This window comes from Mus caroli, unplaced genomic scaffold, assembly GCF_978045245.1.
Source record: "Mus caroli unplaced genomic scaffold, Mus_caroli_1 scaffold_10, whole genome shotgun sequence".
Classification (NCBI taxonomy): domain Eukaryota; kingdom Metazoa; phylum Chordata; class Mammalia; order Rodentia; family Muridae; genus Mus; species Mus caroli.
In genome coordinates, this window is record NW_028227265.1 from 75,548,504 (window position 1) to 75,575,192 (window position 26,689).

Sequence of the window (26,689 nt, forward strand, 5' to 3'; positions counted from 1 at the left end):
TGTAGAATGACAACAATGGTAGAATGTAGAATGTAGTATGTAGAATGTAGAATGTCAACAAGGGTAGAATGTAGAAATGTAGAATGTAGAATGCCAACAAGGGTTGTACAAATCTTACATCTATCCTTCTGTTGTCTGCGTTCTTGTTTAATTTTTTCCAGAGACACCTGCCTGCCTCGGCTGGTGCTGGAACACACATGATGCTGTGGCATTCGTTTCCCAGAAGGGTCCTCTGCTCATTTGGACCATCTCAGGGCCAGATAGTGGAGTGTCTGTGCACAAAGAAGCCCATAGTTTTGTGTCTGACATTTGCACATTTAGGTGGCACACCCAAAAGAAAGGAAAAGTTGCATTTGGTCACATTGATGGAAGCATATCGATTTTTCAGCCTGGTGAGTATTAAAATGTCCTGTTCCTATCTATTTTCTTAGCAAAAAAAATTTTTTTTCAAAGATTTTTTTTATATATATATTTTTTTCCAGACAGCATTTCTCTGTAATAGCCCTGGGTGTCCTGGAACTCACTTTGAAGACCAGGCTGGCCTCGAACTCAGAAATCTGCCTGCCTCTGCCTCCCGAGTGCTGGGATTAAAGGCGTGGGCCAACACGCCCTGCAATTTCTTTTTTTTTAATTAGGTATTTTCCTCATTTACATTTCCAATGCTATCCCAAAAGTCCCCCATACCCTCCCCCCCAACTCCCCTACCCACCCACTCCCACTTTTTGGCCTTGGTGATCCCCTGTACTGGGGCATATAAAGTTTGCAAGTCCAATGGGCCTCTTATTCACATTTATGTATTAGTCTGAGAATAAACAACTTAAACAGAAGAAGTTGGCTCACAGTTTGACTCGAAATGTTGGAGGTTTCAGTCTCTGATCAATTATCTTCATTGCTTTGAACCTACGTGAGTATATTACACCTTACATAAAACTTATGTCAGGAAAATCTCATTCTTCATGTGGCTGGGTGTGAGAAAGAGAAGCGGAAGGAAAGTTAATTCCAGTCTCCATTCAAAGGCATGTTCCTAGTGAGCAAAACCTCCTAGTAAGACCTGTTTTTTAAAAATATTTTCCTCTTATTTTTGAGATTACAATGTAATGTCATAATTTTCCCTTTCCCTTTCCTTCTTCCAAAACACTCTCAGACCACCTTCATTTCCCTCCTTCAAATTCATGGGCTCTTTTGTCATTAATTGTTATGTGCATATATGTGTGTATATGGACAATATATATCCCTAAATACAATATAGTCAGATTATGATTTTACTCATATGTATGTTTTAGAAACTGCCCATTTGTTATTGGAGAGCCAGAACCTGATTTTTAAAGGCTCCACTACCTCTCACCAGAACCACAGTCTATGGACCAACCTTTTATGCAGGAGCTGTTCGAAGACTCGCCATATACCTAATTATAGCAGTGCTTAAAGTCCAATTTCACAAACTGCTAGTATAAGCACACTTATGAAACTATTATCCAGATTGGGCTAAGTCCTAAGGTTCCCATGACGCGCACTTTACTTATGATAGCGACACTGTATATGATAGTTACCTTCCTGCCATTTGTGCAGCACTGTGCTTGAACTAACCCCCTCCAATCATTTCTCATGGCCTGGGATTTCACATCAGCTCTTAATATCTGCACTTATTGAAAATGAGTCAAATGAACAAGAATTTTAATTTGGGAAGCAAAATTATTTTCTTATATAATATACAAGATGCTATCCCTTTGGATAGAGATACTGCCATACCACTGTTCTTTATCAAAGGTATCACCCCTCACAAAGACAATGACAGTAAATCTTTGAACTCCTAATTACTTAACTGGGCTCACTGGGCCTGTTGTGAATTATTGAAATTTTAAAATTATTCATTTTAAAATAAAGGCAATAATAAAATATAGTTCAAAAATTAAAAGCCACCTAAAATTCTCTCCTTTCAGAAATAAGTGCTGTTAATTTTGGAAAGCATACTTCATTTTCAGCCACTCCGACTCTCTGATAGTATGTAACTATTGAGTGGGTGGATGAGTAGGTATAGCTGTTCTTTCAAGAATAAAAAAAAATTAACAAATACCTTACATTCACTTTCTCTTACACTAATAAAGAATTAGATCGAATGGAATTGTTTTCTTTGTAATTGTATTTTTGTTTGTTGGTTTCATATTTTCTTCCTATGGGCACAGTAAACTGATTTCTGTATCCTTCTCTTTAGACATTTAACCTCAAAATCAAAGTATCAACAGTGGTATGATATTCCTAACTTTTTTTGACTACTGTTTTTAGTATAGAAGCTGCTAAACTTTTATCACAAGATTTTCTTCATATCTGATAGCCCATGAAACCTGATTTTATAAATAAAATATAACATTAGTAGCAAATATCAATAAAATATTATCAGGTATGTTTTTCTGATAGCTGACCACAAACCTTTATGATTTTTTCTACCTGTTACAATAAAAACATAAAAAAAGTAATGAATATAATCTACTATCATTTTGAGTATTGAGATTTAAAGCAACATGATTCAAGCATGTCCAACCCAAGCCTGTGGGCTACCTGAAGTAGCCTAGGGAAGTCAGTGATGGAGCCCAATACAAAATCACAAACTTACTTAAAGCAATCAGAGATTTTTACATTTTTGTCAGTTTTGTTGGTTTTTTTTTGTTCTTTGGTTTGTAATTCAATTGTGTGGCTCTCAAGCACAAATTTTGTAATTGGCAATGTCTTTCTGCAGTGCCACCAGATTAGATACACCTGACAGCATTCAAATTTCATATTGTCCTGCTTTGTTTCCGTGATTTAAATTTATATATATGTATGTATAGATGTGTGTATATATATGTGTGTATATATATGTATATATATATATATATATATATTACATATATATATTACAATACTTTTGAAAGACCACAAAATTAATTGGCACAAGCCAATACCTATGTTTCTTAAGAAATAGCTAGTTATATTTGGGCTAATAAGTCTTTTTATAACTTTTCTATATTATATTATTTTATGTTAATAATTTTATATTTTATATTATTGTTCATATCATTTATCACACCAAATAGATGTTTAAGAAGTACTTATTTTGATAAATAAAATACAAATTTCTCTTTGTGTGTGTGTATGTGTGTGTGTGTGTGAGAGAGAGAGAGAGAGAGAGAGAGAGAGAGACAGTGAGACACAGAGACAGAGAGAGAGAATAAAGAATAAAGGGCAAAATCAGACATCTTCCTTAATTACCTACCTTAATTTTGGAGACAGGCTCTCTCACTGAATGTTGAGGTCACATATTGGTCAGTCTAGCTTTTTAGCAATCCCTCCCAAGCTGCCCTTCCCAGCTTTGACATGGGTCATAGGGATCCAAACTCAGTTCCTTATAACTACATGACAAGTACTTTACTGTCCAAAGCCATTTCTCTAAAGCTGAACTTTTTTAAAATATCAATATACAAATTAGATAAAACTAAATGAATAAAATCTCATATCTAGTTTCTGTGACTATATAAGAAAAAATATAAAAAAAATACTACTTATTTAAGATGAGCAGTGTATTTTTTAAAAATAACATGATTTTGTAAACTTAATCCAAGCTGAAATAATAACATATTAAATTCACTTTACCTTGTTACTACTCTTATGTTCTGATATTTTGAAAAGAACATGTAATCATGGAACTGAAACAAGAGTGGTTGTATTGTTTTGTTTGGTTGGTTTGGGTTTTGTTGTGTGTGTTCCTATGGGGAATGTGTGTGTGTGTGTGTGTGTGTGTGTGTGTGTGTGTGTGTGTGCATTTGCAGATGCACATTAGTATGCAGGGCATATACACATGTGTTTGTGTCTAAGCCAGAGAAGAGCTTCAGGAATTGTTCTTCAGAAAAAGGCCACTGCCTTAATTTTTAAGACAGTCTGTCACCTTGGAGGGAGCTTGCCCGTAGAGCTGGAATGACTGACTGGTGAGCTCCAGGACTCCAAATGCTGGGATGATAACCATACGCCACTGTGCCCAGAGTTATGATTTGGACTCTGGGGATTGAATTCAGATCCTTATACTTTTAAGGCAAGCGCTAAACTGTCTTCCCATACTCTGTTACTGTCCTTTTAAACAAGCATGCCCTTTGAAGTTTATAATTCTTCCAACTAATTCGCACTTTCTTTTATATTTGTTGCATCTCCACTTAATTGCATCATCTCCTATCTTTTGAGAGTAAGGGGACTGGCTCAGGAAAGTTCCCATGTAACCATCAGCAAAACACCATTTTCCACATTGCTAGTTATATACTTAATTTGCAAAAGCAGAGATGATTTCTGATCATTTCTTTGAATATTAAATTTTGCTTATTTATCCTTGTAGCTCTTGCTTTAATACTCTGGTATGAACCATAACAACTAATGACGACTGAGAAGGAATTATTGTAAATACTGTTAATACTATTTATAACACACCCTACAGAAATAATTAATGAACCACTCATATAGTGATTTTGAAATCTCTGTGAAAAATACTGAATCCTACACTATACCAGAGGAGCTTAGACACCAGTGATTGTGTCTTGTCCAGGACAGCAAAGCTAGTCAGTTATAAAATCAGACCTAGGCCATCACCTCCAAAGTTAATGCCTTTACTCATTACTGATACTCTCTATCTCATTACTACTTCCTTGTCCCTGGCCTGTCATGAGAAAGTGAAAGTTCTTGCTGATGAGATAAGCCAGTCCTTTCCTTCCATATTTTCAGTGATAAGTATGAGGAATACTGAAAGCACTAGACAATATCAAAGCAAGGCTGATAACCCTGACTCACATAGTCAGGACAAACTAATTCCCCCATTCACATGTCAGCCATCCACATAAGAAAGCCAGATCAGGAGTCCCAGAATCAGGTGACATACAGTAGAAAACATGAGGGAAACAGGATCTTATGATGTTCTGTGAAACAATTCTCTTTGTATGAAATAGGTAGCAAAAATCAGAAACATGTTCTGAGACCGGAATCTCTTGAAGGAACAGATGAGGAGGACCCAGTTACAGCCCTGGAGTGGGACCCACTGTCCACAGATTATCTTCTGGTGGCTAATTTGCATTTTGGAATTCGTCTACTGGACTCTGAATCCCTTTACTGCATCACAACGTTTAATCTTCCCAGTGCTGCAGCGTCTGTGCAGTGCTTGGCCTGGGTTCCCAGTGCTCCAGGCATGTTTATAACTGGAGGTAAATGTGTCCATATTCCTGAACGCTTCAAATATGGGAATTTCCATTAAATGAGCTAGATACATTGTATCCTGTTAGTTGAGTTTTATGAAATGTTTTAATTAATATCACAAGTATTATTTATATACTGAGTGACTAATTTACAACCTGTGTCATTGACATGATTAAAGTGGAATTAAGAAACCATATTTTCTGTGTATTGAAATACGTTACAATGTATTATATACTTATATTTTATATTTATATATAATATAAACACATGCTTCTGTTTTGACAGATTTTGACAGATCATCACCATATATGCTATGGTAGTTAAATATCTTTAGTCAAATTTAGAAATGAAAGTAGTATAAAACTCCATGGTTAAAAGGATACTTTTTCTTGTCTGAGAGAATTTACCAAGGCAGATGATGAAATTCCAGAAGACAAAAAATATTAGGAATAGCAATGAGGAATTAAGTGACAACCAGCTTTTACCATTTACTAAAGCTCTGAGAGAGAGACAGAGAGAGAGACAGAGACACAGACACAGACACAGAGACAGAGAGAAGAGATAGAGAGACAGAGACAGAAACAGAGAGGCAGAGACAGGGATGCAGAGAGGGGAGAGAGGGAAAGGAGAGGGGGAAAGGGAGTGGAGGTGACAAGAGAGGGGAGGGGAAGGAAGGGAAGGGGAGTAGAAAAGAGAGGAGAGGAGAAGAGATGAGAGGGGAAAGCCCTATAGAGAAAGAAGAAAGTCAACCATTCCATTAAAGTAATATTTACTTAACACAAAATAATATTATTTGTCCTTGCAACGTTTAGTACAATCCTGTACTAATTTGTTTTACAGTTTTAAATTTAAAGAAGAAAGAACTGGATTCCTCATTTATATATCATAGTAACATTTAATTAAGTTTTATGAGTGATAAAATATAAATGTATTTATTAACTAAGATAAACTTTATCTGTTTCAAACCATAGTCTAGTGGTTTCTAGTCTATTCTCAAGGTTATATAGCCAATATCTCAATCCAGAGTATATTATTTTTCCCTAACAAACCCTGTACCCACTAATAAGCAAGTACCACCATTCCTCTCTACACTTTGAAGGCCACCCATGCACATAAACCAGTAATGTACTTTCTGTCCCTGAGCTTAACTGTTTGGGGCATCTCTAGCAGTCATTCCATTAGTCATTAGTCTCTAGTGTTTGCTCCTTTCACTTAACACAGTATTTTCAAGATTCAGCTGTGCTGCAGCATAGATCAGTTTATCACTCCTTTCTGTCATAAATAAGATCCTATCATAGGATCTGACAGATGTCATTGGTAGTTATTTATACAGTTGACCCTTTAGGCCATTAGGAATAGTATTGTTATTATGAGCATCGATGTAGAACTGTTATGTAGCCTTACACTTCTTATAAACTCGAGTAAACATTGTAGGTGCTAAGGTGATGCTATGTGTGACTGAAACACAGACTGACCCTTCTCCAAGGCACCTACTGAAGGATTTGGAGGGAGAGAGAATTTTCTAATTGGCTTTCAAGAATGTTTGATTTATTTGGCTGGAAGCAGATAGCGAGCCAGTGTGGATGTTTCAGTATACAAAGATAGCTTACTGTTATAGAAGTGGACAACTTTCTTTACCTGACCACTTCCAAGAATGCATGGTGCCAATGGAAATTGTTTGTTATAATGACCTCCTGTTATAATGGAGATCCTATTATCATGACCTCCACCATAGAAGGCAATTTCTAACCCATGACAGAGTGTAATGGAATAAAAAATAAACATGTCCCAAATTTAAAACTGGAGCAAAATATCAGCCATTTCTTTGATTGTATCATTAATATTTAGATTATATCACTGCCTGCCTCTGGAAGTCTCTGTTGTTACTTTTATGACTGGGTATTTTTTGTGTCAGAAAAAAATGTGTTGACATTTGCATTTCTGATGATCTGACTAGATTCTCAAGTGGGCGTTTTACGCATTTGGAATGTTTCAAGAACAACACCTATTGATAATTTTAAATTAAAGAAAACAGGATTTCACTGCTTACATGTAGTTAATTCTCCTCCAAAGAAAAAATGTAAGTAAAAATGTAGAAATTTTAATATTTCCCAGTATCATGTTTTCTGCAAAAAGGTGAGAATACAATATAAATATATTAAATGTTTTATGCCATTGATATTCTTAATGATATATACAGAAGGAACCACAGAATAACTAGTATTCCTAATATAAAACTATTAGACCAAAATGACATTGAATAACATTCATATAATCTTAAATTATTGCTGTGAAGAAGATATAACAATGATATTAATGAGAATTTGTAATAGTAATGAAATTAATAAAATTGACCTAACAGGTACAATTTATGTCTTAAGCATGTCTAACTTAGAACATACACAGATTATAGCAAAGAAGGCTCAAATAATCTGAGTGTTCAAATAATAGGACTTTTAACTCCAGGTTTCCTTATATGACTATTGATTGCTACTGAATTTATAGAATTTCAAGGCATCTCTACTGTCTTTATGTTATTCACATTGTTTTCTGATTTTTCATTGATTTTTTAATTTTTAATTTGTTTTTCACACTCCATATTCCATTCCCCACCCCACCTCATCCACCCTCCATCTGCTCCACATCCCATACCTCCTCTCCAGCCCACCCCATCTCCACATGGATGCTCCCACCTCCCACCCCACCTGAACTCTAAACACCTTGGGGCCTCCAGTCTCTTGAGGGTTAGGTGCATACTCTCTGAATGAACACAGACCTAGAACTCTTCTACTGTATGTGTGTTGGGGGCCTAATAATAGCTGGTGTATGCTATCTGTTTGGTGGTCCAGTGTTTGAGACTGCTGGTCCTCCTGCTGGATCACTGTTATCTTCAGCTTCTTTCAGCCTTCCCTAATTCAACAACAGGGGTCAGCTGCTTCTGTCCATTGGTTGGGTGCAAATGTCTGCATCTGATTCTTTCAGCTGCTTGCTGGGTCTTCCAGAGGGCAGTCATGATAGATCCCTTTTTATGAGTGCTCCATATAGCCTCAGCTCCCCTTGAGCTGGATCCCACTTTGGGCCTGTTGCTGGACCTTCTTTTCCTCAGGCTTCTCTCCATTTCCATCCCTGTAATTCTTTCAGACAGGAATAATTATGGGTCAGAGATGTGACTGTGGAATGACAATCCCATCCCTCACTTGATGTCCTGTCTTCCTGCTGGAGATTGGCTCATTAAGTTCCCTCTCCCTAACATATATTCTAAATAAAAATATGAAATTTTGGGAAACATTTTGAGTTAGATTTTTTTATTGAAAATAAGGAAGAATAAATTGACTTTGTGTTAGATCTGTCATGAACACATTTCATAGCTGGTAGTGTGTCCATATTGTGACTGCAAAAACTGTAGGCTGAGGAATATTTTTCTCCAATTAAAATAGAATTAATTTCTTCTATTCCTCAGATGTCTGACCCCTGCAAATTCATTGACCCCTCTTTTTTAATAATTATTATTATAGATATACATAAAAGAATGAACATAAATACAATCTGCTAAGTCATTCAACATTGGATGCATGTATATGTTTCTAGGGATCACCACTGACTATCATATAGTCAATCATGGGGCTTTTGATAAAATAAAAAAAATCTATGATTGGGGCTTAATGGTTAGGAGAGAGCTTGCTGTTCTTCCAAAAGACTTTGCAGTTCTCAGTACCCATGTCAATTAGCACACACTACATGTAACTCCAGCTTCAGGATATCTGAAACCTTCTAACCTCCACAGGCTCTTGCACTAGCATATAATCAGACACTGACACGCACATGCACACCCATCCACCTAATACACATATACACATGCAGGCATACATAAACACATGTGTTGATCTAGGATGATCATTTCCTTCGCATTTAAACCTATGTTTCCTCATACAAGGATAAAAAATTAACTATCACTCTTCAAATTGATGTTTTGTTTTCTAATTCAGGGGGTATTGATAAATAAAAGTGACTATATTTGAACTCCAAGTATTTTTATAAATATAAGCCTTTCTGTAGAAACACAACATTTCAGGGATTTAAAAATGATTTAGAAAAATTAGCAGTGGTGGATGATGTATGCCAAGCCAGCACATTGCACATTGTTTCTAATGCACATTGTTTTTAATTTTTTTCTATCTGTATTATTTTTTTTATTTTATTGTAACAGCTTTTCATATCTTGGAAAGATTTAGACCTCATAATTCTGTTCTTTCATATTTTTTCTGAAAGGGTCCATGTATATTAGCAAAAAAACTAAAAATGTAATGAATCACAAACTAATATTGTCGTTTTTGAATAGTATCTTTCAGATACTCTGTTGTTGATAGACCTCCTGACTTATTTTTCTAGTTTGCATTAAATATAATACTGTAAACTAAGAATCATTATGAAGTGAAATTTAAAAATAAAGACATTTCGTTATAAATCAGAATTCCAAGCAGATTGATGCATAAAGTTTGTCAAGACCACTTATGATGTCTAGTAATGAAAATACCAGGAAACATTATGGATCATATTAACTTTTACCCAGACTACATGTCATTGAACTGAATCGATTACTACCAGATGCCTATTTTATTACTATGCATTCTGGTTTGTATTTCCTGTCACTCTCAGGTTCAAAGTAATGAGCAATATCTACAATGAATTCATCAAGGACTTTCTTATATTTTAACCTGAAAATAAAATACCAAGAGGTATTTATGCATATCTCAATATGTAGTTAATAGTAGGTTATACAAATACTTTACAATGGCACAAAGTAATAGAAGCAGTTGTTCTCACCGACTCGATAATTAATTTATAAAGATATTTGCATTGACAGAAAACCATCATATATATGTTTGGTAGGGTATGGAGGTTTGTACTGCTTATTTTATTCTCTCTGTGTGCCTGTTTGTATCTCTTTATGTGTTTGTGGAGTAGATGTGCACATATACATACACCTTTGTGTGTAGAGGCAGACAAGGGCATTGGATTCATTGAAGATGGAGCCTCAGGTGTTTGTGGCATACCAGATTGTTGCATAGGTATTTGAGTTCTGACTCTAGTTTTCATGTTTGTACAGCAGGCTCTCTTAACTGCAGAACCATCTCTTCAGGTCCCTATGACAGTATTTTGAAAGAAGATTGTTTTTAAAAAAAAATCACATATTTTAATTTATGAATCAATAGCAAACTACATATTCATAAAAGGCTATAGTGTAGGCAAAATTATTATTATTAAAATTTTATATATATTTATTACTTCTGGAAATTAAATGGTAGACATTATTCTTTAGCCAGCTTTTCCCCAAATAACCACACAGAGACCTTTTACTATATCAAAGCCTTAAGCCTTAGCTGGGCAGACACTCAACTAGCTCATCTACGTTAATCCAATCACCTAGTCCTATCCAGCCACGTGGCTAGCTATGTTCTACGCCTGTGATCACACCCATCTCCTACCACATCTCCTGGCAAAATCCTCTTCTCCTCCTCCACCTCCTCCCCCAGCTTCTTGCTCCTCCTCCTCTGCTCCTTCCTCCTCCTCTTCCTCCTTCTCTTCTTCCTCCTCCTTCCCATTACTTCCCATTACTCTCCCAGAAAGTCCCACCTTCCACTTCCTGCCCCAATAATTGGCCATCAGAATTTTTTTTATTAAATCCCATCAAAGAATGCCCTAGGTAGGTGAGGAACAACAGATACACAATTTGACAAAGCATACTTCAATGCTATAAGTCCTGCCTAATTTTTAGCCACATTGATTTATAATAGTATATACTTCTTTAACACTGAGTTCTATGCTCATTTTTCTACATTTTTGGTGATTCTGTAGAAGTAGAAATTGTGATCATTAATACAGATTATGAATGTAGACAAAACAGAAAGTTGAAGTATATGTTAAGTCCTGTGATTTTATTCTAAAGAAAAGTGATTGCTATTTTTCCCTCATATTTTAGTTTCTGTCCAGTCTCCAAACAAAAATCATTATATATCTTCAACAAGTGAAGCAGTTCCACCCCCAAATTTGACACAGAATCAAGCATTTTCTCTTCCCCCTGGTCATGTTGTATGCTGTTTCCTGGATGGTGGAGTTGGACTTTATGACATGGGAGCCAAGAAGTGGGATTTTCTTAGAGAACTGGTAGGTCCTCTCATTATTTTGTAATGCACGATGCTTATTTTGTGTAAACTTGTGATATTGACTTACAGCTATGTATTAATATTGCTAAACATTAATTTTAGGTAATAATATACTGAATATATATATATATACATATATATGTATATGTGTATATATATATATATATATATATATATATATTCAACTATCTCATCTAAGTAACCCAACTAGGTAGCCCCATCCAGCCACGGAGCTAGCTATATGTTCTAGGCCTGTGATCACATCCATCTCCTACCACAACTTCTGGCAAAAACATCTCCTCTTCCTCTTCTTAATCCTCCTCCACTTCCTCTCCTAGCTTCTTCTTCTTCCTCCTCCTCCTCTGCCCCTTCCTCCTCCTCTTCCTCCTTCACTTCTTCCTCCTCTTACCCATTCCTTTCTCTTTCTCCATTTCTTACAATATATATATATATATTCAGGACCTCTGGAAGAACACTCAGTGCTCTTAACCCCTGAGCCATCTCTCCAGCCCTATACTGACCTTTTTATTGTTAAAACAGTTTAGAAAAAAATAACATAGTAATAACCACAATAACAGAGGCTCGAAATGTGACTCATTGGCAGGGTTTGTCTTACATTTGAGTCCCAGTTTAATCCCTAGTTTAATCTCACAGAAGAGAAAGAAGAAAAAAGTTAGAGAGCAGTGTGTTATTAGAAGAAAATTGATCAGAGTGTTTTTGTCTTTTTCCAGAAGGCTTAACAAAGTCTCTGCCAGTCATTTCATATCTAGGGTTTCATTTCATTGACACTTTAAGAAAATTTAGGTTAAGATTTTTTAATAGTTGTTTATGTTGAAACACTGTTATCGTTCTATAATTCTAGGAATTGACACTGATGTTTATTAAACTCCTATTTAAGATATATGTTGGGGTTCATTCGTGGCCAACAAACCATACAAACGTTAATTTCAGTCAGGCAGGGGTAGTTTATGGAATTCGGGCCCTAATACTAATTGAGCAGGAACGTAGCTAAAATAATCTGAGACTATGACCCTGAACATCATTCTTTGTCTTCTTGTAAAGGATAAAAAAGATACCCAGATAGCGCTAGGAGGGAGTGAGCCTCCCAGGAGTGCAAACAAGCCTGTGAGTGCAGGTAGACCACCACTGCTCCTCAGAAGAACCTGTCCTAAACCCTCAGGACACAGAAACATAGGGGAGGCCTGGGACAGGAGCCTTCTTGTTTCCATCTCTGCCTCTAACAGATCCTCTGCCACAGGGCTCCATACCCAAATAGTGCAGGAGGGAGTGAGCCAACCCTGCAGGAGTGCAGACAGGACTATGAATGCAGGTAGGAACACTACTGCTGCCAGAACCCTCAAGACACAGGAACCTAGGAGTGGCCTGGGACAGGAATATTCAGGTCTTCGTCTGCACCCAGAGCTGAACCTGTGCTACAGAACTACATACACAAATACTGCCAGGAGAGAGCTGGTCTCCCAGGAGTACTGACATACAGGCTTGCAGAAGGGGCAAGCCAAAGTCAGAGACAGCAAGACCAGCTAACACCAGAGATAACATGATGTCCAAAGACAATTGTGAGAACATAAAAAACAGAAACACAGTTCTCCCACCACAACCAACCCTGGTTACCCCAACACACCAGAAAAGCAAGACTCTGATTACATCTCATGATGATGATAGAGGAATTTAAGAAAGATATAAATAACTCCCTTAAAGAAATACAAGAGAAGACAGGTAAATGGGTAGAAGACCTTAAAGAGGAAACACAAAAATCCCTTAGAATTACAGGAAAATACAACAAAACAACTGAAGGAACTGAACAAAGCCATCCAGGATCTAAAAATGGAAATAGAAATAATAAAGAAATCACAAAGGTAGACATCACTTGAGATAGAAAACCTAGGAAAGAGACCAGGAGTCACAGATGCAAGCATTACCAACAGAATACAAGAGATAGAAGAGAAAAATCTCAGGGACAGAAGGTACCATAGAAAACATTGACACAACAGTCAAAGAAAATGCAAAATGCGGAAAGCTCCTAACCAGGAAATCCAGGAAATCCACAACACAATGAGAAGACCAAACCAAAGCATAATAGGTATAGAGGAGAGTGAAGATTCCCTTCTTAAAGGGCCAGTAAATACCTTCAAAAAAAATTGTAGACAAAGACTTCCCTAACCTAAAGAAAGAGATGCACATGAACATACAAGAAACCTACAAAACTCCAAATAGTTTGGACCAGGAAAAAAATTCCTCCTGTCACATAATAATCAAAATACCAAATGCACTAAATAAAGATGGAATGTTAAAAGTAGTAAAGGAAAAAGGTCAAGTAACATATAAAGGCAGACCTATCACAATTTCACCAGACTTCTCACCAGAGACTATGAAAGCTAGAAGCTCCTGGCCAGATTTCATATAGACCCTAAGAGAACACAAATGCTAACCCAGACTACTATACCCAGCAAAACTCTCAATCACCATAGATAGAGAAGCCAAGATATTCCATGACAAAACCAAATTTATACAATATCTTAGCACAAATCCACCCCTACAAAGGATAATAGATAGAAAATGCCAACACAAGAAAGGAAACTACACCCTAGAAAAATCAAGAATGTAATCTTCTTTCAACAAATCCAATAGAAGATAACCACACAAACATAAAAATAACATCAATAATAACAGGAAGCTACAATCACTATTCCTTAATATCCCTTAAGATCAATGGACTCAATTCCCCAATAAAAAGATATAAATTAACATACTGGATATATAAACAGGACCCAGCATTTTGCTGCATACAGGAAATACACGTCAATGTCAAAGACAAACATAATCTCAGAGTAAAAGGCTGGAAAACCATTTTTCAAGTAAATGGTCCCAAGAAACAAGTGGGAGTAGCAATTCTAATATTGGATAAAATTGACTTTCAACCAAAAGTCATCAAAAAAGATAAGAGAGGACACTTCATACTTATCAAAGGAAAAATCTACCAAGGAGCACTCTCAATTCTAAGCATCTATACTTGAAATGGAAGGGCACCCACATTCACAAAGGAAACTTTACTAAAGCTGAAAGGACACATTGCACCTCACACAATAATAGTACACCCACTCTCATCAATGAACAAATCAGGGAAACACAAACTAAACAGGGACACAGTGAAATTAGCAGAAGTTTTGGACCAAATGGATTTAAAGACTGGTCTTCAATACCAACAAAAGCAACAGAAAGCCCACATACACATGAAAGATGAACTCAATAACTTGGTTAAGGAAGAAATAAAGAAATTAAAGACTTTTTAGAATTTAGTGAAAATGAAGATACAACATACTCAAACTTATGGGACACAATGAAAGTAGTGCTTAGAGGAAAACTCATAGTTCTGAGTGCCTCCAAAAAAGAAACTGAAGAGAGTATATACTAGCAGCTTGACAGAACACCTGAACAAAAGAAAGCATATTCACCTAAGAGGAGTAGAAGGCAGGAAATAATCAAACTCAGGGCTGAAATCATCCAAGTAGAAACAAAAAGAACTATACAAAGAATCAACCAAACCAGGAGCTGGTTCTTTGAGAAAATCAACAAGATAGATAGACCCTTCAGCCAGAAAAACCAGAGGGCACAGAGACAGTGTCCAAATTAACAAAATAAGAAATTAAAAGATAGATATAACAACAGAAACCAAGGAAATTAAAAAAAAAAATCAGATCCTGATACAAAAGCCTATACTCAAAAAGACTGCAAATTCAGAATTAAATGGACAATTTTGTAGACAGATACCAGGTACCAATGTTAGATCAGGTAAATTAACTAAACAGTCCCATATGCCCTAAAGAAATAAATATAGTCATTGATTGTCTCCCAAACAAAAAAGCCCAGGACAAAATGTGTTTAGTATAGAGGTCTATCAGACCTTCAAAGAAGACTTAATACCAATACTCCTCGATCTATTCCACAAAATAGAAACATAAGGAACTCTATCCAACTCATTTTATTAAGCAACAATTACTCTGATACATAAACCACACAAAGACGCAACAAAGAAAGAGAACTTCAGACCAATTTCCCTCATGAATATCGATGCAAAAATACTTAATAAAATTCTCTAAAACTGAATCCAAGAACACATCAAAATGATCATCCATCATGATTAAGTAGGCTTCATCCCAGGGATATGGGGATGGTTCAATATATGGAAATCTATCAACATAAACTACTATATAAACAAACTCAAAGAAAAAAACTACATGATCATTTCATTAGATGCTGAGAAAGCATCTGACAAAATCCAACACCCATTCATGATAAAAGTCTTGGAAAGATCAGGAATTCAAGGTCCGTACTGAAACATAGTAAAAAGCAATATACAGTAAACCAGTAGCCAACATCAAACTAAATGGAGAGAAACTTAAAGTAATCCCACTAAAATCAGGGAGTAGACAAGGCTGCCCACGCTCTCCCTACCTATTCAATATAGTACTCGAAGTCTTAGCCAGAGCAATTTGAAAACAAAGGGAAACAAATTGGAAAGGAAGAAGTCAAAATATCACTTTTTGCAGATGATATGATAGTATACTTAAGTGACCCTAAAAATTTAACCAGAGAACTCCTAAACCTGAAAAACAACTTCAGCAAAGTAGCTGGATATAAAATTAACTCAAACAAATCAGTGGCCTTCCTCTACACAAAGGATAAACAGGCTGGGGAAGAAATTAGGGAAACAACACCCTTCACAATAGTCAGAAATAATATAAAATACCTTGGTGTGACTAACTAAGCAAGTCAAAGATCTGTATGACAAGAACTTCAAGTCTCTGAAGAAATAAATTGAATACCTCAGAAGATGGAAAGATCTCCCATGCTCATGGATGAGTAAGACTAATTTAGTAAAAATGGCTATTTTGCCAAAAGCAATCTACAGATTCAGTGCAATTCCTATCAAAATTCCAACTCAATTCTTCATAGAATTAGAAAGAGCAATTTGCAAATTCATCTGGAATAACATAAAACCTAGGATAGCAAAAACTATTCTCAACAATAAAAGAACTTCTGATGGAATCACCATCCCTGACCTCAAGCTGTACTACAGAGCAATTGTAAAAAAAAAAAAAACAAAAAACAAAAAACAAAAAACAAAACACCTTCATGGTATTGGTACAGTGGCAGGCAGGTATATCAATGGAATAGAATTAAAGACCCAGAAATGAACCCACACACCTATGATGACTTGATCTTTGACAAAGGAGCTAAAACCATCCAGTGGAAAAAGACAGCATTTTCAACAAAAGGTGCTGGTTCAACTGGGAGTTAACATGTAGAAGAATGCAAATTGATCCATTCTTATCTCCTTGTACAAAGATCAAGTTCAAGTGGATCAAGGACCTCCACATAAAACCAGAAACACTGAAACTTATAGAGGAAAAAGTGGAGAAGAGCCTCCAGCACATGGGCACAGGGGAAATTTTCCTGTACAGAGCATCAATATCTTAAGCTCTAAGATCAAAAATTGACAAATGGGACCTCATAAAATTGTAAAGCTTCTGTAAGGCAAAGGACACTATCAGTAGGACAAAATGGCAACCAACAGATTGGGAAAAGATCTTTACCAATCCTATATCTGATAGAGGGCTAATTTCCAATATATACAAAGAAGTTCAAGAAGATAGACTCTAGAAAACCAAATATCCCTATTTAAAAATTGGGGTACTGAGCTAAACAAAGAATTCTCAACTGTGGAATACCGAATGGCTAAGAAACACCTAAAAAAATGTTCAACATTCTTAGTCATCAAGAAAATGCTAATTAAAACATTCCTGAGATTCCACCTCAGACCATTCAGAATGGCTAAGATCAAAAATTCAGGTGACAGCAGATGCTGGCAAGGATGTAAAGAAAGGAAAACTCCTCCATTGCTGGTGGAATTGCAAGCTGATACAACCACTCTGGAAATCAGTCTGGCTGTTCCTCAGAAAATTGGACATAGTACTTACTACCTGAGGACCCAGTAATACCACTCCTGGACATATGCCCAGAAAATGCTCCAACAAGTAATAAGGACATATGCTCCACTATGTTCATAGCAGCCTTATTTTTAATAGCCAGAAACTGGAAAGGATCCAGATATCCTTCAACAGAGGGATGGATACAGAAAATGTGGTACCTTTACACAATGGAGCTATTAAAAAACTCAGCTATTAAAAAACGATGACTTCATGGAATTCTTAGGCAAATGGATAGAACTAGAAATTATCATCCTGAGTGAGGTAACCCAATCACAAAAGAACACATATGGTGTGCACTCACTGATAAGTGAATATTAGCCCAGAAGCTTGGAATACCCAAGATACAATCCACAAACCACATGAAATTCAAGAAGAAGGCAGACCAAAGGTGGATGCTTTGGTCCTTCTTAGACAGGGGAACAAAATACCCATCGAAGGAGTTACAAAGACAAAGAATGGAGCAGAGACTGAAGGAAAGACCATCCAGAGACTGCCTCACCTGGGTATCTATCTCATATACAGTCACTAAACCCAGATACTATTGTGGATGCCTACAAGTGCTTGCTGACAGGAGCCTGATATAGTTGTCTCCTGAGGTGCTCTAACAGTGCCTGACAAATATAGAGATGGATGTTCTCAGTCAATCATTGGACTGAGCACAGGGTTCCCAAGGGAGGAACTAGCAAAAGGACCCAAGGAGCTGAAGGGGTTAGCAGCCCCATAGGAGTAACAACAAGATGAACTAGCCAGTACCCCCAGAGCTTCCAGGCACTCAATCACCAACCAAAGAGCACACATGGAGGGACCCGTGGCTACAGCTGCATATGTAGCAGAGGATGGCCTTGTTGGTCATCAATGGGAGGAGAGGCCCTTGGTGCTGTGAATGTTGTATGCTCCAGTGTAGGGGAATGCCAGGGCCAGGAAGCTGGAGTGAGTGGGTTGGTGAGCAGGGGGAGGAGGGAGGGAATAGGAGGGTTTTGGAGGGGAAAATCAGGAAAGGGGATAACATTTGAAATGTAAATAAAGAAAATATCTTAAAATAAAATAAAAAAAAAAATACCCACAGTGCCGGGAGTGCTATCCAGCGATACACTCTGACTCTACATTTTAGACATAATTGTTCATATTGACCTTTAATTTGATGGGTCCTACATAAGGCTTTGTGGGGTGTCTTAAGATTAACAAACTTAATGCAGAGCATGCAGAACATAACAGGGTATGTGATCAGCAAGACCCTTCTCTGAGCCAAGTTATTTTCCTGTGTCAATGACTAGCAGGCACACTACAGCAACAATAGGAACTAGCTGTCGGGTATGGGACAAAATGAGTACAGCTGTGCTGAGGTGAGGAACAGACCTCAACATAAACCGCTTTATGGTTTCACATTTTGGCCTCATGTAATCTGTGCTATGTCCTGACTGTGAAGTACAGTACCTTGAGCAAGGCTTGCTGTCTTGAGTAAATGAGGGCGTGCTTGCATTGTAATTATTACTTGATGAGTTCACCTCTCTATTCTTCCTTAGAGCTTAGGATCGTCCTAAATCTCCCACAACTTGAATTATATCAAGGCAAACATTTAACACACTTCTGTGGCCATGGCTCCCCTGTGATCTCACCTAAAAAGAGAACTTGTGCTCTGTTTCTGTGACAAAACATCTGAGAGGACTCAACTGAGAAAGATTTATTTTGACTCATGGTAACAGAGATTTCAGCTCAGGCTCACCTGGCTCCATTGCCTCTGGGTCTGTGGTGAGGCAGAAGATTGCAGAAGGAATTAAAGTTGTTAACCTTTCAGATGCTCACAGCAGGGGCCTGAGGGGAGGAGGTAGAAGAGGAGAAAGGGAGTGGGGGGCAGGAGAGAGAGTGAAAGCAGGCGTGGGTGTGGTTAAGATATAGCTCAAAAGATCATACCTTGAAAGATCCATTTCTTCTGACTCTTCCTGCCACCCTTAGTTTGCACCAAGTCCCAGTAGTTGTATGAATACCTGTGAATGCATAATCGGATTATTTCACTGCTGAGGATTGAGCTCATGTGGTTCAGTGGCCTTCCTAAAACACCTCCTCTGAATACTGCTTTGTTGGGAACATGAGTCCTTTAGGGGAAATTTTATTTACAACGTTTTATACCTGGTCCCCCAAATCTCATATCCATTTCATAATGCAAAAATACATTTAGTTAGTCTCCAGGGACCTCCAGCATCTCAAAATTTCAGATCAAAGCCTGTTCTAAGACTCAAGGCAGCTCTTACTTTTCATTTCCTTTAAAATCAGTAAATAGTTACACACATCCAACATATAATGGTGAAATCGTCACAGAATAAAATTTTCTTTCGCATTGTGGTGAAATGGGAGCAGCAAAAGGAGCCTGCTATTTTCCTGTCATCTCCCCTAGGCCAGGCTCAGCACTGCAGCTTAGGATTCACTCTCCCAGCCTCCTGTGTCGTCCTCTCAAGGCCTACCCAGAGGAATCACAGCCTTGACACATACTGTATCTCTCAGCCCCCCTTTGAAACGAGTCAGTGCCTCCATGACCTAGATTTGGTACCAAATTTCTTCATTAGTCATTGACATAGTAATATTCCCACAAAAAGAAATCATTGTTTAGGTTCATGGTTTCAGGTACTCGAGTTTGATAGTCATCTGGCTCTATTGATATGGGGCTGTTGTAAGACTAGGCACCTAGACAGGAAATCAGGCGGCAGACAAGTGCTCACTTCTCCTGGAGCCAAGATGCAGAGAAATATGAGAGAGAGAGAGAGAGAGAGAGAGAGAGAGAGAGAGAGAGAGAGAGAGAGAGAGAGAGCCTTTTAGAACAGGGTCTCAACGACCTACTTCTCTTCACGAGACTTTTACCTCCTAAAATTTTTATCACTTCCGAATAATACCCAGGGGTTGATCTATAGATAAGGCATTGCTCAGGCAGCACTTAGCATTGGAAGACTAGCTTCTGATGGCTGCCTCACTGGGCATCAAAACCTTTAAAACAAGGCTTTAAAATTAAGGAAAGTTCTATAATTTTTTTCTCTCGTGTATCCTTTACTTTGGGCATAAAGAAAACACAAAAAATAGTTGATTTTGCTATGGAAGTTTTCAGATTTACCAAGATGAAATTTGATTCTTTTTTTCTTTTTGTAATTTATTTATTTCATGTTTGTGTGTACACTGTTGCTGTATTCAAACACACCAGAAGAGGCCATCAGATCCTCATTACAGATGGTTGTGAACCACCATGTGGTTGCTGGGAATTGAACTCAGGACCTCTGGAAGAGCAGTCAGTGCTCTTAACCACTGAGTCACCTCTCCAGTCCCAAACTGAAATTTGAAAGCACACACAGCAGAAACATTTTTAAAGTATAAATTACAGAAATGACCACCTTATTATATTCTCATCACTGTAAATAACTACCTTGAATGAGTACAGCCAGGTGATCCAGAGATTGTTACTCTCTTCTTCCCACACTCAGAGTCTTGCGACTTTTCCACCTTTACCTAAAGAAGAGATTTTATTGTTTTTAAAGGGTTGTGAAGAATTACAGAGAAACCAACAAATTGAATGCTGTTAGGTATTGCAAAACCAACTGTACTTGAGTGAGAGTTAGCAAGTACGTGTTCACATTTCTCTGTAATCCTACCTTATAGTCTTATGGGTAGATTACAAATGGCCCTATGTTGCAGGATATTTGATCACTCTGAGATTCTATTATTTACTGAAGGAAAAAAAAAAAAAACAAAGAAGCTGTTTCTAGTTGTGATATGGCTCAGCCTTAGCATACGCCTGTAATCCCTCTGGCTGGAAAACAGACACATCCTTAGCCTTTCATCCCAAACAAATAAGGTAAAGTTAGTTCGTAGAAGGAGCACTAATGTTTGAAAGTGATGTCTAATTTAGTGGCAGACAAAGTGATGAATCAGAGAAAGATTTGACACAATAGGGTGTGCCCAACTCTCGGGAGAAGAGAAAGGAAAAGTAGGTTATGTTAAGAGAGAGCAGCAGAGAAAGATGAAAACAAAAAGAAGCAGTTTTACTGGATCAGTTGTACAGAGACAGGTTATAGAGGAAAAACAAACTTGACATAGGTGAAGACAGAATGAGCCAGACAATGAGGAGCAGGAAGATCAGAATAGGTTGCTTTGAGTTTGTTTGAGGCCAAGCAGAGAGGTTTAGCAGAAACTGAAAGAAGCCAGACTGAATCTGTCAGCCTGGAGAGGAGTTTGAGCCAGAACAGCTGAGTTGAATCAGCCAGTCAGACATCAGAAAGAACTAGAAAGGGTGAGTTTATTCAGGAGTAAGACTCAAGAGGCTGAAAACAGTTTAGGCCTAGATTAGATAGTAAGGAGGTTAGAAGCTTCTAGGCCTAGGTTACCAGACCGAGGCAGTGATCCTCAGACAGGACAATTAGGACAAGATAGTAAAAGTTACATTTACTCCGTTAGGGACAGTTTTAAAGCATGGGCTGTTAGGAAGATGTTCATGAACAATTGGGACTATACCTGACTTTGGCTATTTCTGCTGTCATATTATACCTCTATATAAAAGGAAATATTCAATTCGTTGACTTTTAGTTTAAGTTTTATCAGAGTCTTCACTTATACTGCTAGAATGAAATATAGTAATTATTTAGAGTTAATTCTTTATAAATTATTATCCTACTGTCCTGTACGTAAAACAAAGCAAAACAAACAGTAGAAGGGTGCTGGGGAGATGGCCTAGCACTTGAAAGGGTAAACTGAATTTGGGTCTCAGCACCCATATCAGGCAGCTACCAACCATGATTCAAATAGAAACATAAAGAAATCCGAAATTCAGAACACTTGGTCCTTGGTCTTTTCAATGCAGGATACACAAGCAATGATACAATAACAACCCAACACTCATTCAGAGCAATGAGTACAAATTTCTGTATTTTTTCAACTGTGTATTTTTGCACGAGTAGTTGGAAAACTAGATATGTTTAAATTGTATTATATGTTATGCTTTATTAATAAGGGTTTCTTCCAATGTGATTTTAAAAAAAACTCATGAATCCTAGGGACACGTGGAAACTATATTTGACTGCAAATTCAAACCTGATGATCCAAATCTTTTAGCAACAGCTTCATTTGATGGCACTATAAAAGTGTGGGATATAAACACATTAACAGCAGTGTATACTTCTCCGGGTAACGAAGGGGTCATTTTTGCTCTTTCTTGGGCTCCAGGTAAGATTTTCTTTTATTACAACCCAGCATGAAATCAATGACTTTCCTGGATTTTATTCCAATTTATCTTCTTCCCCCAGGGTTAATCTTGTTCCATATAATAGTAGAGGCAAATTAATGGCAGTATTTGGTCAGCTCAGCTGCTGTGAGGTGTAAGATTTTAGCACAGCTCACTGGCAGAAGAATTATGATTCCTGGACAAGTGACAGCCACATAGAAAACCTACAGTAAATCTAGATGTTTGAATGTTATTGAACGTTGGCTATATTTGTATAGTTATGTCTCTAATGTTTAGTAGACTTTACACGACAAAAATCCTTCCTGACATAGATAGATATTCATGTAATACTTCAGAGCTGATATGATAATTTGGGGGATTTTAACTATAGTACTTGGCTTGATAATAGAGCCATGCCTGCCTTTTAACTTCTATATTGAATTATTCATTGATCTAAAAATGTTATTAGAGATTTCTTCAAAAAAGTTCAGTAGGGGCTATAGACTAAATAAACTGACCACAAACCATGAAAGTTGTATAGAAAATTCATGCATTGAATTGTTCTCTCTTACATTGGCACAATCATACAATTAGGCTTTTGAAATTTTCAATTATAAATATTATCAGTTATCAGGTGATAATGGAATGAAATAGTTTGTGGGTAACAGTGCTTATTGCTACACCCAGCGAAACAAGTTTAATCACCTGCTACCTGCATGTCTGACTGGAAGAACCAATTCTTGCAAATCTTCCTCTGACTTTCAAAGCCATACACATACCCTTCCCCAAACAAGTAAAAAAAAATTAAAGGATCAACTACTGTTATGAAATAAACTTTAAGTCTTAACTTTACAAAAATTACATTTTAAAAAGAATCAATTTATAGAAAATACTACATATTATATATGTATATGTATATGAAAATATGTATAATCGTCAACAAACTGTGTTTTAAGGTGATTTAAATTGCATTGCTGGTGCAACTTCCAGAAATGGCGCTTTTATTTGGGATATTCAAAAGGGCAAAATAATACAGCGATTTAATGAGGTAAGATTAATTCACTACTGTTGAGTAGCATTATATCTTATTGCATATCATGTTAATAGTTCATCTCCACAATACACTGGCATGTATGCTTGCTCAATTATAAAGAACAATTAGTGATATAAAACTAATCTGAGAATAACAACTGGATTTAGAAAATAATCTGAAATTGCATCATAAGTTCAAAAGAATTTTGTTATATTTTTCCCAAAATCTAAGCAATATTAAGTAATAGAAGAATACACTCAGAAACCACGAAGTCTTACCTGGCGGTGTGACTATTCCTATGGAATCACAAAGAAAGTTTATGCTCATAAATCAAAAACCAAATTCAATCCAAGTCCAGCTTTGGGAACCTTTAGGTTTATTGTAGTTACATAAGGAGCAACTATTACTCAAAAACTTATACCACTGGGAAATTTCCTCCCCTAACATGACTCACTTGGCAGCAGTATCACCAGTGATCACTTCCCTAATTCACCTTCCCACTTCTGCATTGTCTGGCAACTTCCAAGACACATGCAGACATCTAAGGCAGGGGTGAATAGTGACTTACCCCCTTCTTCTTAGAGGGAGGATTAATAGCCTCATTAACATCAGCATAGCCCTAGCCATCACTGATTTGTACTTATTTTGTTCCAGACATATGAACCAAGTTTGTCAACATAGCAATGGCTCATGGTAGCCAGTGCCAGACTGAAGAACTAGCTCCACTACAATATTTCTTGGTATAGACTCATTGTCTTGGGCCCAGTTTTTCACCTATGAAATGGTGAAGTTGGATTCCACAATCACTTTACTCTCCTTTTAAATTCTATTATTGAATGACAGGGCCCTATAGCTACACTGAGGCAACTCTTCACAGATATGTTGAAGCAAATTTAATTGAGTACCTGTGTGTGTGTGTGAGAGAGAGAGTATATGTGTTCAACATAGATTTAAGTGTGGTCATTAAGAAAGAAAGATATATATTTAGGCAAAGTTCAGTACACTGAGGGTTTTTCAAGAAAGAATGTCATGTCAGTGTGTCTTATCAATAGCCATATGGATGATTTTGGTGGTTTTTGAAGTGTCATTGTTTAAGTGATTCTCAGGGTATGTTTAATGAAATTATAGAATGTTTCCTGAGGCTCACTGAAAGGCATTCAAGCCAATGAGTCAAACCTATAGGTTACAACGTTACTAGAACCTCATCATGGCCATCCCTAAGCTTCCTGGAGATCTTTGTAACTGCTGTTGAAAGAGTTCAGAGAAGCCATATTGAGCCCAGTGACAAATGTGAGATCATTATGGAGTTGTATAAGCAAGTACTCCTGTGAGGCAGCCACCCCAGGTGCCAGTGCAGAGACAAAAGTTCTAGTGGCATGAGAATTGACCATGGCCAGTAAGACTTCTGTGTCAATGTCCTATTTAAATAAGCTTTCTTAAAGTCACTAGAACAGATAGCATTGCTAAAGAGCATTTTCCTATATAGATGATGAGCAGGTCCATTTACATTTCCTCCTAAGAAAGTAATGGTATGTCTTTGTCCTTTCCCAGAAAGCCTCTGAGCAGTTAATAATCTTAGAATCCTTTGAGCAGCTTAAATAGAATGTCATATATCTACCCAGGGTCAAAGATATTCATATACCATTATTCTGATCAGAAATAAAAGCCCTACAGTCTTGGAGAGTTGAGGATCACATAGTGTGATACAGTTGGAAATATAAAATAAAATCTTGGTTTTAAAAAACTGTAGAGGCCAATGAGGTTGTCCTCTGAACTCGACATGCATGCCATGGCAGGTATACCCTATGTTCACACACATGCACATACAGGACCATGCACATATCATATCACACACATGTACATACATACACAAATAAAAATTAAGGATGTTTGTGTATGTGCATATACATTTATTCAGATTTCTGACATTGACCTAGTTATGTTAGTATCATGTAGAATAAGTGACTAATAAAAATTATTCTTAGAAATAAGTAACATTTTAAAAATGGATAATTAATTTTTATTGATAACTATTTTATATTTTTAAGCATGGAAAAAATGGAATATTCTATATTGCCTGGAGTCATAAAGATTCTAAACGAATAGCAACTTGCAGTGGCGATGGTTTTTGGTAAGTTCTATATCTGATAGTATGAAGTTAGCCTTTCTAGAAAGGACATATTCAATCATCTCAGTTGTATGTTTTGTTTGTACTACTATCCTGTTATAAATATTATTTAAATCCTCACATAGGTACTTATATTGGTGCCTATATTAGTGTGACTCATCATTTTTAAAGAACAGTGTAATAGAAAAGCATTTCAAAATACATAATGAACCAAATGTAGATAGCATTTTTTTATGTTTTGTTTGCGACAGTGTCTTAAGGCTTATGTTGGCCTTCAGTTTGGTAAGTAGCTGAGCATGACCTGGAACCCCTGATCTTCCTGCTTTCACCTGTGAAGTTTGGGATTACAAGTGTATGTCGCCATGCCTCGCATGGACATTGCCTTCTAAATGAAGACACTACCGTGAAAGAATGAACTGCTTTATGGAAAATTCAGTTTCTCAGAAAATTTAAAAGACACTAAGCAATATAAAAAGATACTCCCAGGTTTTCAGATTCCACTATGTATAAAAGGATAAAAGCTGTTGAGAATAGGAATATGACAATGGGGTCAAAAGTGCTCCTAAGGACTTAATTTCACTGTGCTCCAAATTCACGTGCCTTCTTAACTCTGGTAAGTCCCAGGCAAAAGGGAACTTCCAAGTAAGACCTCATACAGAAATAATTACCCTCTTTTAAGCCACTGCTAGCCTGTGTTAGAAATGAAGTTGTTGTTGTTGAGAGTTTCTCATTAAGAGTGAGTAAACTTGTCTACTTCATTAGATCTCGCTGTACAAAGATCAATTTTCTCATCCTTCTTTAAAAGTGACAGGAAGAAACAGAACAAAGGTAAACAAAAACACCTTTCACAAGTTAACACCATTAAGAGGCTTTCCTCCTCAGAGTCATTTGGTACTTGGTATATAGTAAACTCTAAACGATATACTTTAGTTGTTTTTTTTTAATTAAGTA

The 26,689-nt window shown here is 36.9% G+C and overlaps 1 protein-coding gene across 3 annotated transcripts in view; it reads left to right on the plus strand.

Annotated features, from left to right (window-relative positions):
* Positions 1–26,689, plus strand: part of Wdr17 (WD repeat domain 17) — a 95,460-nt gene that overhangs the window by 31,107 nt on the left and 37,664 nt on the right. For all 3 annotated transcript variants that reach the window (XM_021170445.3, XM_029480271.2, XM_029480270.2), the window contains 7 exons: positions 162–392; positions 4,962–5,213; positions 7,163–7,285; positions 11,186–11,370; positions 22,411–22,579; positions 23,534–23,625; positions 25,659–25,741. In XM_021170445.3, coding sequence (XP_021026104.1) covers positions 162–392; positions 4,962–5,213; positions 7,163–7,285; positions 11,186–11,370; positions 22,411–22,579; positions 23,534–23,625; positions 25,659–25,741 — 1,135 coding nt within the window. The remainder of the gene's footprint in view (positions 1–161; positions 393–4,961; positions 5,214–7,162; positions 7,286–11,185; positions 11,371–22,410; positions 22,580–23,533; positions 23,626–25,658; positions 25,742–26,689) is intronic.